Raw genomic sequence first — 20,299 nt, 5'->3', positions numbered from 1 at the left:
TTCCTTGTGTCTTTGCGCAGTTTTTGTGTGTGTGTGCTGTGTCTGTTCATTCCCATCGCATTTTTGCTCACTTGTCATCGTGAACTGCCAGCGCTGTTGGATTCTTCTTTTTTTTTTTTTCTCACGATTTTCCACCCTTCACCGGGTTTTTACTAGTTGTTGTTGTTTTTTTTTTCTCTTCTCCGTTCCGTTCTGCCGTGACATAGGACCGAGCAGATTTCCCATGGGCAAAGCATAAGAAAGAAGGCATAAACGGTAAGCTTTTTCAGGAGAAACGGTTTTTGGGTTCGCTCGCTTGTGTCGGCTTGTGAACGCGCACGTCATCGAAATGGAAATGGATCTCGCTGGGTTTTTCATGCTGCTGCCCAGTGGGAGCAATGATTTCTTCTGAATAATGGAGTAATTCAATATCGAAATCCGTCCGCCGCGATGGTAAACAGCCCTCGGAAGGATTTTTAGCCTCGGTAAACAATTTATTGCTTTCGCCGGCGCGATTTCCAGCCCGGAATGGCTGTTTTGTTTTCACTTTTGCACGCAAACAAAAAAGATTTAAAAAAAATTACAAACCATCCATTCCAAGCTGGGATTCTAGATAGGGGACCATAATGCTTTAAATCAAAGTTAATAACATTTCTCACACTCTAAATCATTTATTATTGTGTGAGTATAAAATCGACGGTTGATTAATCATTCGACAGAAAACAAAATAGTGGTGAAGTAACGGGAAAATATTCCGATAGTGATAAAAACACAAAACATTAATACATAGCCTCGGCGTGCTAATCGTTGAAGCGTGTAACACCACGCAAACTCTTTTACGGTCCGGGGTTTTTTTTGTTGAAAAACCATTGCAAACAGTATGCGAAAGTCATTCGTTCAGCAAAAAAAAAAACACATCTGAACTTTCACCAAATGCTTGCTTTGCAACATATATCTACAACTTTGTTCACCATGCTCACCCCCGGCTCGCTGTGAACCGGAACGCCATGTAAAGTGTTGTAATTCCATTTGTAGAAGCATGCCCGTATTCGACGGGTTTGTAGTACAAGTAAAAATCCAACCCAACGTTCGGCTTACCAGATTTATGAGCGGAAAGTTCAAAAGTTTTCGCACAACGACATGGGCACGCGGAAGATAGGGTCATGTTTTGTGGGACGAAAATAATAGCAGCGTGGACGCCTGCGGCCCGAAAAGGGTGGGAAAGCGGGTAAACTAAAGCATTTCGATAGAGCACGAGTTGCACTAGCATTCCAAAACGTAACAAAAAAAAGCATTCTTCAGCGTAGGGCGAATGGGCTCGGCAAAGTCATCGTACCGTTACGGCCTGTAGTGAAAATAGTCGGCTGGCTGTAGCTGATGCTAAGCAAAGATGGTCGTAGAGCAACGGTTTACGAAAACGTCAGGGCAGTAGGGTGTGGTTTGTCGAAAAAGGAAATAATATCCACTAAAAGGTTGTGTCAAGCACACCGATTTCGGAAACTATTGTATGCATAAATTTTATTTTGAACTACGCCTTTGGCTGTGTATTCCAAGCATTGCTTTCCGATGCGGAAAAGCATTTCGATCAATTTTTCATCGGAATTTAAAATAGGATAAAAGAAGGCATGTGAATCTATGCTAACCACAAGAAAGTATCATGTGAAAATTATTATTAATAGAATTTTATTTAATAAAATAAAGTTTATATTTTAATTATATTCAATTATATTATATTACTATAAAATGAAGTTTTTATGAAGTTGGTTGAACTCAGTTTAGATATGTATACTTTCAGAAATCACAAACCAAAAATAATAATGATTGCTTTCTAACACATCAATCGCCATTCCATATTTTATTTGAAAAAAAAAAAACATGCTAAAATACCTTACCTCTACGTCGATTCCACTGACGGTACTGAATACTTGCACTGACGGGTGCACCTGGGGCGTATAGCGATAGAACTCTCGTTTGCCTTTGTACCATTTGATCGAGTATAACCGCTCGTTGTCCTCTAGCTCGTACTCGCAGAAGAGATGGACCGGATCGCCTCTGCGAACTGCCGTTGGGACGGTGACTCGTACGTTGCGCAGCCCTAGCGACAGTTCTGTAGTGTTGCAGATGGAAGATAAGCGAAAAAAAACGAAGAGAATAAAATAAGATGCATACAGTCATTACTCGGATTAAATCCCGCGATTAGTGCGAAATAAAGCCAATTTTATCTCGCAAACTCATGTGTGCCACGACTAAGCAAGCGCAGATTGCGGCAAGTAAATCCTTTTTGGATAAAGTCATACACCACCCTTGCCCGTTTTCTTTTTACTTTAGATATCTCTTGATTTACTCCTGTTGCAGGATTCTTCTCCAGCCTGGAGCGGTACAGTTCCAGCTGCATACACAGCACAATACAGGATTCCAAAAAACAACTATAAAAACAACAGTTTGAGTACAATTTATACTGTAAAGTGAATCAACAATACGGGATTGCATGAAACCATTTCTTCTTGTGGCAACAGGGTTTGGACGAAAAAATTGGTTTAATCTTGCATATTGTGCTTCTGTATTTTTCTAGCTTTTTTGTTGCATGTTTGCTAGATGGCAAGCGTTAAAATACAACCCGTTAAAAATATCTTTTTTTTATTGTTCTTTATGTTTGCCTCACGTGTAGTTTTTTTTTCCTTTTCTTTCCATTCTCTCTGTTATACCGGTGCGCCGTGTTTACTTGCTCGATGCACCACTTTAGCTTTGATAATTTAATTAAAAATTCGTTTTTATGCCTGTAGGTGCCTCTGCTAAGCTGTATTCGAGCGATGTCCTAGATATTAAAAATGAAAATAAAAGCAAATTGAAAGCAAACACACAAAGAGAACATTTTGTTTTTGTTTCTTTTAGTTTTGGTGTTTTTTTATTATTTGCACCGGCTAAACGTGTTTGCTGCAATCCTGGTAGCAAATGGATATTTTTGTGGCACATCTAGTTAAATAAAGTAGCTATGTGTGCAGTCGGCAGTCGAATTTTTGTTTGTTTGAATTCAAAAAAGTTCTTTAACATTTTTGCATGCTTTAGCGCAGTGACAGATGACGCAGTGAAAATAAGTTATCATGTTAATGCAATCCATTGGTTGATCATACAATCGTTGACATGATTGTTGCACTGTACCCATAAAAATGATATTGTCCCTATAGCTATAGCATTGTGAATGACGTATTCAATTTAAATAGTCTCTAAATGATCTTCGAACATTTTCTGTTAATATGGGAATTAAGGATACAATTTAATTATTAACGCGACATGTATTTAACACCTGACTACAACCATAATTGAAAAATCATCACCCCTACCATTCGTCTGAAAAAAAACCAAAAACTTCATTTTGTGGCAGCATAATCGTTTGATCATCGTCTATCACTGATCGGGCCGAAGTCTTAGGATCTTGATTAGGGGAAAGACGAAAGGTCACTCTTTCGTCTAACACTAAGACGAATGAGGGAGTTTTTAGCGTCTCTAAATGAAAATTCTGTACAAATCGAGCTTAAAAAATGCTTTTTTTTTTATTGAAAATTAACTCTCCTGTCTGTTCTTCAACATCGCCCTGGAAGGTGTCATTCGAGTTGCGGGGCTAGGCAACGACATCCGTGGCACGATCAGCTACCGGTCTCTCCAATTTCTTGGCTTCGCGGATGACATCGACATCATCAGCAGTACAACAGCGAAGGTTTGTGAGGCATACACCCGACTCAAACGCGAAGCAGCAAGAATTGGATTGAGAATCAATGCGACGAAGACGAAGTACCTGTGTTAATTATTATTAACGACCGATTCGCTCGGAAGGTGTTGTTCCCAGTAATTATCGATAGAGGGCGACACGGCCCGCGTTTGGTCAACTTCCAACACTGATCGGGCCGAGTACTTCCGAAGGCTCACGATCGGGGCTACGGGAGAGAAGAAAGTTCACTCTTTCGCCGTAGCCCGAGACAAGTGACGGATTTTTTAGCGTCGCATAATAAAATCATAACACAAAGGTAGCTTAAAAAACGCTTGTTTTTACTAAAAGTAATTTACTACGGGCGAAAGAAAGAGTGCTGTTGATAACGTCTCAACAACCTACTTGCCGGAAACTCAGACCAACAGGAAAGCAGTGTATTAGTTTACGGCGACAATCTCGAGGTGGTAAAGGAGTTTTGCTATCTCGGGACGGTCGTTGCTTCGGACAACGACATCAGTAGCGGAATGCGGAGACGCATTGTGCTGGGGAATCGAGCATATTATGGGCTTCACCGTGTGCTGGTGGCGAAGGGTGGTAGAATATGACGGCTGGGGCATGTCATGTGGATGCCGGACTCATGCCCCACCAAGAAGGTGTTCGACAGCGATCCTCAGTTCGGCATAAAGCGCAGGGGAGTACAGTGTACTCGATGGCTGGACCAGGTTATGCGAGACCTTTCGGAGATCAAAAGCTATAGCCAGGGACCAAACATCCTGGAGAATTGTTGTTGACCGGGCCATGTCACATCGACGTGCTCTATCGTGAGCAGGCCAACAAGAGAGAGAGAGAGAGAGAGAGAGATTTAAAATTATAATTTACTGCGGACGAAACAAAGAGTTCTGTTGCAGTTTTTAACAACAAATGTTGAGCTCTAAAAAATATGAAAAGTTACTAGTTCTTCGTCTTCTTCTTTGGCACAACAACCGTTGTCGGTCAAGGCCTACCTTATATCCACTAGCGAAGTGAGCTTGGCTTTCAGTAACTTATTGTTACCATAGCAAGATAGTTAGTCCTACGTATGGGGGCACGGTCTATTCGAGACTTGAACCCATGACGGGCATGTTGTTAAGTCGTACGAGTTGACGACTGTACTATCAGACCGGCTCAATGCTCAAAGTTACTAGTTACACAAGCAAAATATTTGTATCAACGCTTGATTTAGTGATCCCTTGCAGATCTCTTGATTAACTTAACTATATCCATTCTTACAAATATTATGCATCAACCAATCTACCTAAAATACTAGTACTAATACTAATATTTTATCTTTATTGGGTAAAGTTCATCTGACATATCATATCTTAAATATTCTCATAATAATTGAAATGCTTACAAACTAACAAGACATTACAACACCACAGTTGTTCTTTTATCAGTTTAATTAAATCTTATTCTCTCTTATCTCTTAGCATACTGAACAGTGTGACTATAATGCTATTAGTATTGTATGAACAAGTGTACTAGTGATCAATAGAAAATGTATCTATATGGACGGTCCCATGGTACAGTCGTCTATCCTGCTGCGTGGTAATGAAAGTCTCGAAAGCCTGTATAGGCCGGCATGTCCGCGTAGGACGTTACGCTAAAAAGAAGATATAAATATACACATACATATACATATACATACACATATACACGTCAATGAGAAATAACACTAATAATGGCATGGTACATCACTAGTACACTCAGCTGCAGAGCATTCAATGCCGCAAGAGCTTACGAAAATCCTTTACTTATCCAACCATCAACGCCATTAGTGGGTTATACACGGTTCTATGGTTAAATCGCTCACCATACCAACTTAATATCGACTGAAACTGTTTCTACCACCACCGACAAGCACAGGAAAAACTGAACCCGAATGCATCCGACTATCGGTAGTGCACCAGAACTCAGAAAAACAGTATCCTCTAACCAGCACCGGCTCCAAAAGCAATGGTGAAAAATCGTTTCATCGTACCGTAAAATGTACGCAGATTGAATGAGGCCATGTGCTGCTCGGGCGCATACGTTTCTGTACGCGCACTGACCACTGTGCAGCGGACACGAGTTGTGTACTTATCCGTCGAGTCGTGTCGTGACATTCGTCAACAGACGTAGCAAATAGTGATGCCGGGCTGGGCTGAGTGATGTCCCGCTTGTCGAATGCTGTAGGATGACAAGCAGCAATGTGTTTCTGCTGTGGTAAAAGGTTAGTTGGAAGAGCGGCTTGGCTGAATCTAACCCCAAAGCAGCACCTATTTCCGGGATAATAGGTTTTGCTGCATAACGCCAGAACCGTGGCGAGAGGAACAGCTGCTCGCAGTGAATGTGTGGCATGATAGAGTGGAAGGGAGATATTTAAAGAAAGAAAAATTAGCGCGAAACAAATGAGCAAATAGCAAACATCCATTCCGCTAATCCGATGCCATTACTGCAATGTTTTGCTTTGGTTCGTGCGGTGTAGAATACCGGATTGTTCTAAACATATAACTGTAGGAGTGAAATCAGCTTACAGATAGCAGTACATGCTATGCATGTTGTAGTAACAAATGCAGTGTTGCGTGGAACTTCAGTTTGGTGCCATTTTATGTCCTGTCAGCATTCTCATATGCTGACGGAGACGCCTGGTGTGTTGATGTTAGCTTTTATTTCGCTATTATGATATACTTCGGAAGCGATCGTGTGGTTCAATATTAGACGCTTCAGTTCTTATAATAAAACAAAGATGTGGTTTGATTTCGACACATGATACTTGATTTAATTTAAATGCCAACATTAAATAAATAAATAATAACAAAACAATAACTTTGTTGCAAGTGGAAAGGCTCATTGACTAACAACAATGGCCTGTCTGAAAAGGGTGCCGTATCGTCCAACTTCCGTGATAAAAAGTGCATCTCCCCTTAAGTAAGAGTCAAGAAAGTGTCCCAAATTTATGAGAACTGCTCAACCCCTTTTAATGCAGCTGCAACCGAAACATTTCCAATTCTACTCAACAGCTTGTTTGTCGTTGTTATTTTTACTATGTTTACTGGTTCGGTGTTTGTTTTCCTTGCCGAATGCAAAACTCTGCCAGACTGTTGTGTGGTATGCACGGAACCGTATGTGAAATGTTTACGCACGGAGGAAATGGTACGGGCATAAACATCGCACTACCAAGAGCGATTCTTTCCATCCGCTATTCCGCATTATTGCCTGATATTCGTAGCGCTTGCTTCTGCTTGTGCCCTGATGTGTAAATGTGGCGCTATATCAAGCTTCCACCAACCTAACGCATTAGCATGGCGCGGGAAGGTGTTTGTGCCCATCCGCCAAGCTGTTGTAACAAGCAAGGAAGGCATGGGTAGGCTACTCAAGCAAAATACTGCGGGCTATGAGACCGCCACTGGCATATACACGCCATCTGCTTTTATTATTATTTGTTTTTGCTCGATCTATCTATTTTATGTTATTTTTATTGCTGGTTTGACTCAGCCATCCGCCAATGATTGGGTGGGTAAGGCCAGGACCATTTTTCTTGCAACTTTTATCACGTGAAAGGGCCAAGCTATCGTCAAACCTAGGTTGCGATGCAAGAGTGGCTTCATTTTTCCACGCTGAAATGTGAACTCGTCACTCGCGGGTAATCGTAGACGAATTCACTCCGCAATTGGCTCAGCGGTGGACGGTTACAGGCGGATCCCCCGATGTTACATGTTGGCACTGCTGTGCTGTCGTGGCAAGAAACGGGAATAACAAAAACACATACCAGACAGCTAAAAATAAACGGCCGGAAAGCAGTTGCTGGCGCCAACGCAATCCGTCCACAACGGTAGACGTTTGGCATCGTGGGATGCGACGTCTGAGCATCGTGATGCTCGTTGGTAAACAGGGCACAGATGCACGGAACACCCATTTTTGCACAGGATGAATGCTTAAATAATCTGCACGCGAGTAAAAGTGTCTCGCTCAGATCATGGACTGGTTCGTTGCAAGAACCAACACGGGCTAATGACATGGCATTTTGGAGCAGATAAATAGCCATCTAAACCTTGCTTGTTCTAATCGAGATGGCTGCCCGTATGGGAACGTTTGCAACAAGGGCTTGAGATTAGTAGGTCGTTGAGGAGATTACTAACCTATTACTTGTATCTATCCTACTCGCGGTTGTAATTGTTGGTTATGGTGAATTGCATTTGCTGCACTTGGTAATTTCTATCTTGTAATTTCTATCATTGTTTCAAACATTTTTTTACAATGTTTTTTTTACAAATTTATGTTTACGTGAGAAATGAAAGTGAGCAATTTGGTGCTCCTTTGCTATCAGTAAATAGACCAATTTAAAGATGCTTATTTTCACAAATAATTAAATTCATTTAGTCGTTATCATTTTACCGGTATCGTGTCTTATCTGCAGACACTTACTGATAACAAAGATTTTGTGGATTTGTAAAGTTTTTTGACAGCTTGTTTTTAGTTATTGCTACACTAAACAAATCATCCAAATCCTAGTTCACATAGTTATAGTTTCACGGTAATTTGCCAAAAGACGAAAGCAATTGCTTTTGCTTGTTTTTCACTACCACCAACTGTTTGTGCAATTTATTTAATTCAATTTTAAATTTGCTTTCATTGAAATGGAAAACTGGGCTAGATTTGAGCATCAGCGCTCAGTCACTCAGTACCCTTTGACACTAGATGTTTCCCAGAGTGCCCTCTTCTTCCATTCTCTTCTAATGTTGGTACACGCTATTTGAACAAACTCTTGTTTCTTCCTCCAAAAGATTTCGTGTTTGCGCTGTGAAATTTGTTTGCTTTCCATTCTCTCGCCTATTTCCTTTCGAACGCTATTTTTGAACCAAACACTTCCGGCCCATGCAGAAGTAGCAGGAAAACCGGTGACGAACGGAGGAAAAGCAAAAAAAACAATAGAACATATTTTCCACTGCTCTAGTCTTCGTATCGTAACTGGGTTTACGCTTTTCATCTTTGTATCTTCTACGCATACACATATACACACACAAACCCACTTCGAAACGCTAACGCTTCTGTGTTTGTTTTCCACCTCGGAAAAGCCCCGGTTGAATGCGTTTCAGTTCCACCGCCCACATGGGGCAAAAGGTGGAACGGAAAGCGACGGCAGAGGCGTACAGCTTTTTGCGTTCTTCTTTCGCAAACGGAGCTTTTTAACTGTTTGATTCGTTGGCAGGGAGTTAGTGGGAAAGTTTTCCGTGCTATGGTTTTAACGTATGGGCCTGGGTTTTGTTTTTCCTGCTTAGCGAATGCTGTTATTTCTATCGGTTGCGCTAAAGTACTTTTCGTTTTCGGGTGCGCATTCAAGCAAGCTAAAATAAACAGTGCTGCAAATGAGATTTTTTGCTTAGGCGAGGCTACTCTCCCTCCTTTTGCCTGGGCTATTTTCGCTTGCTTTTGCTATTTCCTTTATTTGTTTACGACAACATCCTGCCCAAGCAAGTTCACTTGCACATCCTTGATGGAGCGCAGAAGTTTTTTGATTTTGTTGATTGTTCTTGGAAAAATCACACGGAACCGGTTGCGTTGAAAGGCGCTGAAAGTAGCACCAGGTCGAAAATTGTCGAAATTTCGCAGAAGGCTATCGATAAAGAAGTGAATCGTGTGAAATGAGTTTCGTCGATTTATTTATTAGATTTCAAGATTTTCAAAATAACCAAACCGTGCAAGAAAAACAACCAGGATAGTGTAATACGGCTGCTAGAGTTAGTGTGTGTTTATTATGTTCGTATAAATCACATAAATTTAAAACGTTGGACATGAAAACCATATGCAACAATTTAATCCAAAATCATTGATTTAATGGTTATAAAAATAAAAAATAGAGAGAACATCAAGGCAAAAAGCATAACAATAAAGCAAATATTATACGTTTTCCCAATTGTGAAATTATTAACTGATGAAATTAAACAATAACATCTAAGACGCAAAGTGGATATTCATCCCCAGGTCAGCCGACTTCTACAGTCCCTTAATATCTTGCTTCAATCTTCTTTACTCCATTCAAAATGGGTCTTTTGGGTTGATTAAGTTTCGCACAATGAAACTCATTATTAATGTGAAAATCTTTTGTTCCAGGAAAATGTTCCGATAATCTTTGATAACATTTTCCTGCCAGCCAGAACTTTGACCGGCATTTCGGTAGCGACGGCCCGAGGCGGTAGCCCAGAACAGGGAATAGAAAATTCCACTCAAGATTTAATTTCGATCGGTTTTCGGTCTGGTCTCGAAGCAGCAGCGAGCTTCCGTCTCATCCCGCCTTGGAAAGTATTGTTTGCTTCAACCATCAGCCAGCAACAACCTCGGCCCACATCAAAACACCCGACCATCATCGTCATCTGCACATCATTATGCTCGGCCTCGGCCGGCGGTAATCTATGTATCGCATCGGTCGAAAGTCAAAAAAAATGTGCGGCCTGAAAGTTATGACAAAAGTTCAACGTGAAGCTGCTCGGTAAAACTTCACACAATGCTATCGCAAACCGCTGGCCAGCATACCGGGTACTGTCTTGGAAAATACGATGATGGCGGAGGAAATGAGACTTGAAAATCGTCCCACATAAGGCGGCGTGCGATACGTGTGTTGAAAATGGCATAAGAAATCCTCCTTTTCCGCGCTTACCTTCCGCTAGCGTGCTCAACCCTCGCCCAGAGATCAACAAGAACTGAGAATGGGAGAGCACAATTCCTCCACACAACTCACCTGAACGGTGGCCGGATTGTAAAATGGTAAACTTTTCTTTTGCACCTATCGCTCGGTGCTGCCTCTTTTCGTTCGCAATTTACTGGAGGTTCACGATCTGTGGTTCATGTCGTGGCAACGAGACAGAGAGAGAGAGAGAGATAGAAGTTTTGAAAAAAATAAAGTTCTCATGCTGGTACGCAGTATCTGCTCAGGTGTTGGTAATATGTTCCCGTTTTCTCCGAACCACTAGGCTGTAATGGAAGTACAGGGGAAGGCATGCAGGCTGACCGGCCAACCGGAAGTAACCAAACCGACAGCTGCCCCGAGGAGGGCACAAACTTTTCTGTCATCCCCGCACACCTGCTTTAGCTTCACTATCCACACCATCCAGAGTTTCAGACATTGCCGCACCACGGTGGACGCTGTGCCAATGTGTTTGTATTGGGACTCGATCTCACTCACTGTTGTTGGGTTGGGAATTGTTGAGGAGAAAAGTTTTCCTTGTGCCCGATGTTCCTAGTGGACGTGTTCACCGCCGATGGAAGCACGAAGCTGAAGGACATTCCAGCAGCGGCTTTCGATGCGTTCCAGCACGGCAGTGAAGCACTTGTACAAAGGGAAAAGTTTCCGATATACCACCAGCACACCGCACAACAATGCGGACGATATGGTCGATTCGATGCGAAAACATCCTGTAGTAGACCAATCCAAGTACAGCATGGGAGCGGAGTTGAAGCGAAACATAATTCGATGTCATCAGCATTACACGTAAATTACCGAACAAATATTAGCTTTTCGAGTTTCGATGGCGAACTCGGGCCAAGGGGAGGGGATGAGTGGAGAGGCAAAGACCTCTTGGTGATAATGTTGTTGGTATGGGTAATAGTTCAAACAAAGATGGAAGAGTAGAAGCGTCAAGGAACGTTCTTGTATCGTTTCGCGCCGGGCAGGTCTGTTCTATGTTTAGATTGTATCACCTGCTAATGTAAATCACAAGTAGGGGAGAGCAGTTTTTGCAGTGGGATACGCTGCGCTGAAAAGCGGTAAAGTTTTCTGTTTGGTTAACTTATTTTGGTTTTGCAAAATCAGTCCAGTAAATCAGCAATGCTGTAGGAAGTGATACTGGTCCCATAGAAAATGAGATGATGGCATGATGGAGATCATAAATTTACGTTAATAACTCTATTTTCTTTGTTGGGTACATTCATTTCCCAATTCTTGTAGCGCTACAGGAAGGGAAAGATTTTTTGTTAGGTAGGTGTTGGTGTTTGAAAATTTAGTTTTACTCTAAATTGAAAGCTTCAGTTCGATGGACACATAATAATTGTATCGATACATTGAGATTAGCATTTGTTTTGAATTTAAACATTAAAACTTTGGACTGCTGTGAAAATTCTTTTATTTTGACCGATCGCGTCGAGTGCTAAAGATGGACTGCCCTTTTATTTCATACGCTCATGATAGCAAACTTCTGTGGTTTGTCGCTTAACCTATGAAATTCTAAGAAAGGCCGATCGGCCACCAAAAGCGCGCACGTGCCTTAGCGCAGACAATTGTCCTTTGTTTTTACAAAGCAAATACAGAGTTCTCGGTATTATTTTCGCTTCGCTCACACCATCTGGCGCCCCTAGTTCCTAGCATCGTATTCTTTTGCTTCGACATACTCCCCCCCGGTTGAATTATTGAATTCAACAGAATTGTTTTCGGTTACAGGCAAAATACAGATTTTTGATATTCCGCGCTTGTACAAACCATCTTTCGTTTTGACGGTAACTACTCTTATGTTCCCATCACTTCCCGGAAAAATCTCAACTATTCTACCATAACACCATTTCAGGGGTGGTAAACCATCGTCTTTCACAAGCACCATTGTTCCGACGGAGATGTTGTTGCGTTGACGGGTCCACTTTGTCCGTGGTTGTAGACCGGACAAATACTCAGTACTCCAACGTTTCCACAGCCTTCGAAGATATTCTTGTACTTCCTGCCATTGATTCAGCTGGTTGATTGGAACCGCTTCCAGGGATGGTTCGGCCAAGGCAGAAAGCGGACGATGGATCAGGAAATGTCCCGGCGTCAAAACGTCAAGATCAGCTGGATCGGTTGATAGTTGAGTCAACGGTCGAGAATTCATGTAACTCTCGATCTGCGTTAGAAGCGTGGTGAGCTGCTCGTAGGTCAGCAACGCGTTTCCCATCGTAGGCCTAAGATGATTTTTGAAGGATTTGACAGCCGCCTCCCATAGGCCGCCAAAATTCGGAGAACGAGGGGGGATGAACTTAAATTCGATGCCTTCATCGCTGCACTTCCGAGTTATGTCGCCTTGCCATGCCTGATCCTTGAATTGCTGAGCTAGGACAGCCAATTCTTTCGATGCGCCTACAAAATTCTTAGCGTTGTCACATTCAATTAATGAAGGCTTACCTCTGCGCGCGATGAATCTGCGTAGGGCCGCAATAAAGGCGTCTGTGGTCAAGTCTGTAACAAGATCGATGTGCACCGCTTTCACGACCATGCATACAAAAATGACCACGTATCCTTTTAGCGGCTGCGATTTTCTATGGGGATAGCGGTATGCTATCGGGCCGCATAGATCCACTCCAGTGCGGACGAATGGTAAGGCTGGAGACACGCGTTCCATTGGTAAGTCGCCCATAATTTGTTGAAGCGATGTTGGTCGACAGCGGAAACATTGCAAACATGAGTGCACTGTCTTTCGGGCTAAATTTCTGACTCGCAAAGGCCAAAACCTTTCGCGCAGGCTCGTGGTCAGAAATTGAGGGCTGGCATGCAACATTTTCAGATGAACGAACATTGCAATCATGTCGGTGAGGGGATGATTGGATGGAAGTATCATAGGATGTCGTCGATCGTTAGATACTTCTGCATGACGTAGCCTGCCACCTACTCGCAGTATGCCGGCTTCGATGTATGGATTTAACGACTTCAATTTGGAATGGTTTGCAACGAAACCATTTTTTTCAAGATTTTTAAAATCTTCCGCAAATGATTCATGCTGTGCAAGACGGACGAGACACTTGATTGAATCGTTTAGTTCTTCAGTGGTCAGATGCGTATATCGTCGTTGATCACGATTTTTGAGTTTTGCGTTGTGAGCAAATCTGAGTATCCATGCTACAAGTCTTTTCAAATCGCCGAATGACGAACGCAGTTTAAAAATGAAACTCGGTTCAATAGAATGAGCTGCCAACGTAACTCTTTCTTCGAGATCTTCCTTAGGTAGTTCAACCTTACTTGCAACCTTTGTAGGGAAAATCAGAGGTTCTTCATTTAGCCAATTCGGGCCGTTCCACCATAATGTGGCATGCTGTAGCTGTGCTGGATCCATTCCACGAGAAATTATATCTGCTGGATTTTCTATACCGGGTACGTGATTCCATTTTCCATTTGCAGTGAGATGTTGTATTTCCGATACACGATTCGCAACGAAAGTTTTCCAGCGCGATGGGTTTGCTGCCAACCAGTGTAGGACAATACTTGAATCCGACCAAAAATATGGTTCTATTTCAATTTTCAAGGCACCGGAAACCTTTTCATACAGATGTGCCAAGAGTAATGCGGCTGAAAGCTCTAAACGAGGTAAACAAACTCGTTTTTGTTTACGCGAAGTTGCCAGAGGAGCTACTTTAGATTTAGCCGTTAGTAAATTCACTGTAACTGTATCATCGCTGGATACAGATCTGATGTAAATACAAGCGCCGTACGCCTTTTCAGACGCATCGCAAAACCCGTGTAGCTGTATTTGTTTTACAGGCGTGTGAGAAAGAACCCAACGTTGGATACTTATTTTATTAAGTTCTGCAAGATTTTTACGAAAATCTCTCCACTGTTTCTGTATTGGTGGGTTGAGAGGTTCATCCCAAGACGTTTCATTGCGCCAAAGCTCTTGAAGATACATTTTAGCTGCCACTATCACAGGACCGACCAAGCCTAAAGGATCGAAAAGTTTTGCCGAGTCTGATACAGCAATGCGTTTCGTAACTGGATTGTCATGGTTGCTGTACTCAGGTGTTTCGAAGAGAAAATTGTCGGTTGTTGGTTGCCATTTCAGACCCAATGTTTTGATGCATGATGTTGGCGAATCAAGATCATAAACAGTTCGATCATCCCGAAGATCAACGGGAATTTTTTCTAGTAGTTCGGAGTAGTTAGATGTCCATTTACGAAGACAAAGACCAGCAGATTGAAGTAAATTCAATAATTGGTCACTGAGTTTCTGCCCTTCCTCTACACTATTGACTCCTGTTAGCATGTCGTCCATGTAAAAGTCGTTAGCTAAAACCTTTGTTGCCTCTGGGTAAGTATTTGCTTCTAGTTTTGCTAGATGTTGTAGAGTTTTAGTTGCGAGGTATGGTGCGCAAGAAGTACCATAAGTGACTGTGCTCAATTCAAATGTACAAATTGGATCGGTTGGTTTATTTCGCCATAGAATTCGTTGCAAGGGACGGTCTTCGTCAGCTACCAAAATTTGTCTGTACATTTTCTCAATGTCAGCCACGAGTACAAATTTTGGCATACGAAATCTTAGTAAGATAGACATAAGATCGTCTTGAAGGATTGGGCCTACCATCAAACAATCGTTTAATGAGACTCCACTGCTGGAAGAGCACGACGCATCAAACACCACCCGAAGCTTGGTGGTAGTTTTATCGGGACGAAGCACACAATGGTGCGGCATGTAATAGCTTGGGCTAACTTGTCCTGTGGTGTTTTCTGTTATTTGTACCATGTGGTTAAGGTTTATATATTCTGAAACAAACTGTGAATATTCTGCTTTAAGTTGTGGTCTGGTTTCTAAACGTCTTTCTAATGCTAGGAATCTGCGCAAAGCAATAGATTTGGATTCGCCCAGCTGGGCAATTTTGTCGTCGCGTGTTGGTAGAGAAACCACAAACCGACCTGCGGTGTTACGTTTTGTTGTTCTATCAAAATATTGTTCACATTTGCTTTCTTCCACCGATAGTTTGCTGTTAGTCTGGCATGCTTCAAGTTCCCAAAATTGTCTAAGCTGTGCGTCGAGGTTGCTGCTCACATGAGCCACTACTGATGTTTGCTCACTTGGTTGGCAAACGGTGGCTCTTCCAGCTATGACCCATCCTAGCACAGTTTTTTGTACTGCCAATGCACCTGACTGCATTTTCAAAAGGCCCTCTTCCAAGATTAGATAATACAGGTCCATGCCGATTATCATGTCGATTGGTCCGGGTTCATGGAAATTAGGGTCTGCTAGTTCGATGTTTAGAGGTAAGGTTAGCTTTGTTAGATCGACTGCACTTACCGGTAGATTTCTTGTGACTTGGCTGAGCACATGAAATTTGGATGTCGTTCTAAAAGCACTGCAATTTGACTTGATGCTCACCATGACCGATGAGTAAGACATGATTTTCGACTCACCAATACCGCCGATCGAGTGTACTTCCTTGATGCGAGGGAGTCGAAGACGTTGTACTAGTCGTTCTGTCACAATATTCAATTGTGATGCTGAGTCGAGCAGAGCTCGCGCCCAATACTGCGTTCCGTTGCAGTCACATACCTTGACCACGGCCGTTTGAAGCAAGACCGTTGAAGATACCTGATTAGAAGCCGGTGGCACATTCACAAAACAATGATTTAACGAAGCTGGAGTTTCTGGATTAGACGAAGCAGGAGTGGAAGGACCGGGTTGGCATTCGGGTATCGTTTGCTGTTGCAATACTTCCTGAACTGGCATGGCATTCGATTGTTCGTGTAACATGGTGTGGTGCTTCTTGTGGCAAATACGGAATGTACCTGATGGACAGTCCTTAACCGTATGACCCAATGATAAACAATTGAAACACAGTTTCTTGTTCTTCACTAAATCCTTTCGATCATTCACTGCCATGTTTCGGAACATAACGCACTTGTAAGGAGAATGTTTCACGTCACGACAAAAAACACACTTTTCCGCTGCACCTAAGGACACTGTCGAATACGCTGCTGTGTTCTTCTGGACCGGTTTGCGTCGAAACTGTGATGAGGTTTTGTCCGACGGATCTAATTTCACTGATTCCACAGATTGTAACACTCTACAATGATCTCGGAGAAACTTCACTAACTCGTCGTAGGTAGGAACTTCAGTCGAACGCTTATGTGTTTCCCACTGTCGCAAAGTAGCCGGATCCAAACACGATGACAAGCGAAACACTAACAACGTACTCCACCCTTCAGGCCGTTCACCAAGCTTTTCTAACATTTTCAAATTTCGCTCAAATTCATCCACCAGACGCATGATAGATTCCGGACATTCCTTTTTAATCGGAGAGATGGCAAAAATAGAGTCCACATGAGATTTCACTATTAGATATTTGTTCTCATATCTGGTGCATAGTAAATCCCAGGCAACGCTGTAATTCGCTGTGGTAACTTCTATCGCTTCTATCACGCGCTTTGCATCTTCCGTTAGACATGAAATCAAATACGTAAATTTGTCCACTTCACTTAGCTCCGGCGCCGCATCTATCAGCGTTTTGAAATTATCACGAAACGTCGTCCAATTTTGCAAAGAACCGTCAAATTTCGGTAATTTGATTTCCGGTAGCTTCACTCGCGATGTTTGCTTCGAAACGTTAGAAGGTAACACTTCTTTCACTGTAGCAGCTGCGATTCGCTGCTTTGCGTTTCGCATTAATTTATACAACTTCGTCTCGAAGCGTGCATAAATTTCTTCCTCTTCTTCGATTGTGTCCGACACTTCTAAAATGCTCACATGCACTTTCTCGTATTCCGACTGCACCGCCGCAAGTCGGTCCGCACATTCGTTAAGCTGGGAAATTTCCAGATCCGCATCGCTTAGAATGGTATCCAGTCGGTTCATCTTTCGATCGAGATGATCGCGCACTCTGGAAGCCTTTTCATGTTCCAACATGTCACTTTTTCCCGTTCCGAAACCTTTGAACGGGTCAGAGAGATCCATCTTAGACGTCGACGGCAATTGTTCACCTGGTGTGACACTTTTTTCATGGTCGCCCACTAGATCGGCAACTTTTACCGGCGTGCGTTCCACTGACATTGTTCTTATTGTTCATCAACACTTTCGCTGTGCACAATCACGTTCGCGGATAGTGATTGTAGCTAGCATTAGGTTTCGAATCGAACTAAGCAAAACTGCTGTTGGAATTCGTTTCGAGTAACCAAATGTTCGAATACGGTTAGAAGGACCAAAAAATGTTTTGAATTTAAACATTAAAACTTTGGACTGCTGTGAAAATTCTTTTATTTTGACCGATCGCGTCGAGTGCTAAAGATGGACTGCCCTTTTATTTCATACGCTCATGATAGCAAACTTCTGTGGTTTGTCGCTTAACCTATGAAATTCTAAGAAAGGCCGATCGGCCACCAAAAGCGCGCACGTGCCTTAGCGCAGACAATTGTCCTTTGTTTTTACAAAGCAAATACAGAGTTCTCGGTATTATTTTCGCTTCGCTCACACCATCTGGCGCCCCTAGTTCCTAGCATCGTATTCTTTTGCTTCGACAGCATTAAAGCCATAAAAGTTGAGATTTTTGTTTACTTATTTAAGATTTAATAAGAATTCATTTCATTACAATCAAAACCTCACAACAATGCAGCTACAGAATATTTTCGATTAAGAGGTGTAGTTTTGGTTAAAGGTAATTTTGCTATATTTTCAGTACCGTTACTCAACTCAACGCACATGATCAAATATTCTTTTGAATGAGAGTTTGGAAAGAATTTTAGTACATCGAACAATGCGTTTTGATTGATCCTAGCGAGATTGATCAAGTAGTGATTTTATTAAAAATAAGAACATGCATGTTGATCAGATGAGACTAGATTGAGTCGTGCAGACAAAGTATCATCAGACGACACCGGTCAGCAGCGCGTGAATTACGAAAAAATAACAAGTGAATGCACTACAAGATACCGGTTTATGTGCATCATCAACGTGACTGCACCGCCGTGGTATCAGGAACAATCCTATGGTTGCATCTACCTGCAACGCAAATGTAGAATAGACCAACAACAGGGATTATTTAGCAAGACTCTTACCAGTTAGGAATTAGTCCTAAGATTTATATAAATAAAAGATGTAAGACAAAAGGTTAACTTAACCTCTGCTATTAATTCAACATCACATTGTCACCGCAATTCTTTGGAATGCAGAGTTTTTGTTAATTAAATTAAGTACATTAAATAGATTAGTCGAGCTGTGTCTAGCCCACTCGCTTCTACACTGCTTTCCTTTGTAATTCTTACTTTATTTATTTATTATCTATTTGCACTTCATGGTGGGGCGGTTCTGTGATCGTCAAATTGCGAGTTTTACCACATGGGCATCATGGGTTCAAGCCTCATATCACCGTGTATGACGCCAAGTAGAAGAAAAAATTCATTGGAGCCCATGGACATTTTTATCTGTTTATCAAATTTCATGTCTGTAAATCTAGAAATGTTCCCTTTTACAGAACCTCAAATACTAATAAATGTGTTGAAAATTCAATCAATTTTATTCAAAATTTAAACTATTAACTTGCAAAAACAACCTCTGGTTATTTCTAAAAAGCACTGCATTATAGAAATATTGAAAAACTTCTAAAAAGTATATGATTAGAACTCTTACAAATTGATTATTTTTCGCAGAACATTTTCTTTCAACATGTTACATCATAAGAAGGATAAAGTATCCTCCAATTACATTTGTTACACCATTCCTCCATTCATAAAATAGTTAAATAAAATATATTCTTCCCAAATCGTTCCAGTCACCGCTCGGAAGCAGAGGAACGCAAAACGATGTGCTTCTTCGCTATCGCATCTGTTCGCTTTGGTTCGTGAAGCGAGTGAAATGCAATTTACTCCACTTATCCTAAGCCCTCCAGGCAATCTTGCTTCAACGTCAGAACCGTCAAGGTGCCAGCATCCGTGGAAGGAATACACACACACACACTACACGCGCCACACATTCACACACCGAGGGATTTGAGATTATCATTAGCATCTTTTTCGGTCCAAAGGGCACCACATATAGGGGTGGCCGAAGAACGGGCCAAGGGATCCAGTAACCCCCTGTGGCCAACTGGTTCGCAACTGGTAGATTACTGATAGGCAGATGTAGTAGCTGGATGTGCCGGGTTTGCGAGAGATTTCCGAGAACCAGGCGGTACTTCTATGTGTCAGCTCGTGTAACAAGTTCGTCCATGTCATAAGCATACGGGCGAGATTATTGGGTTAATTTGGCAGTCCTGTGGGAACTTCATCAGCCAATGCTATCCATTGCTGGGTTGGCAAGTCTTCGACGGGGTTTTGGCTTGAGTAGCTAATTTCAAAGTATGAGAATCACCATACTCGCCGTCAGGACAACACGAAGCTGCTCTCATGCCCTGCAGACTCATCCCGCGTTCCGTAGCAAACTTTCGGCCCGAGAAAGTACCAGCAGCTAGCAGCACCGGGTGTGAAAAGGGGTTTTGCAAGCAGGGAAAAGCTAATCCACTTATTGAAAAACTAGCACGGTTCTGTTACATATTAAAGACGATCGAACGTGACACTTTTGCGATCGAAACTTTTACCACTTGAGCTGGGTTTCGGTAGAAAGATGAGGCGACCGAAAGGATGGGATGTTTCGAATGGGTCAATTTAAAAGTTAGAAAAGAGCAACCGCGACGAGGCTTCTGTAACGTTATTCGGTTCGTTGTTTTTCGGTAATGGAATGTGGCAGGTACTGTTGGGGATGTTTGACGTTCAGTAGTAAAACAGCTCTCTGTTAACTCTTTACGTATAAGTTGCTGAAGCATGTGGCATACGTTGAAAGGTGTGTAGAAGCATATTTTTGTCAGCATCCTATAAAGTGTGTAATAGGAACTATTTATTATTTG

The 20,299-nt window shown here is 42.1% G+C and overlaps 1 protein-coding gene across 9 annotated transcripts in view; it reads right to left on the bottom strand.

The window, feature by feature from the left end:
• LOC1279364 (uncharacterized) overlaps nucleotides 1–20,299 on the bottom strand; it is a 102,227-nt gene that overhangs the window by 29,467 nt on the left and 52,461 nt on the right. For all 9 annotated transcript variants that reach the window (XM_061661979.1, XM_061661978.1, XM_061661973.1 and 6 more), the window contains one exon: nucleotides 1,872–2,086. In XM_061661979.1, coding sequence (XP_061517963.1) covers nucleotides 1,872–2,086 — 215 coding nt within the window. The remainder of the gene's footprint in view (nucleotides 1–1,871; nucleotides 2,087–20,299) is intronic.

The sequence above is a fragment of the Anopheles gambiae genome, chromosome 3, assembly GCF_943734735.2.
Source record: "Anopheles gambiae chromosome 3, idAnoGambNW_F1_1, whole genome shotgun sequence".
Taxonomy (NCBI): domain Eukaryota; kingdom Metazoa; phylum Arthropoda; class Insecta; order Diptera; family Culicidae; genus Anopheles; species Anopheles gambiae.
This window is presented reverse-complemented; position numbering and strand designations above follow the sequence as displayed.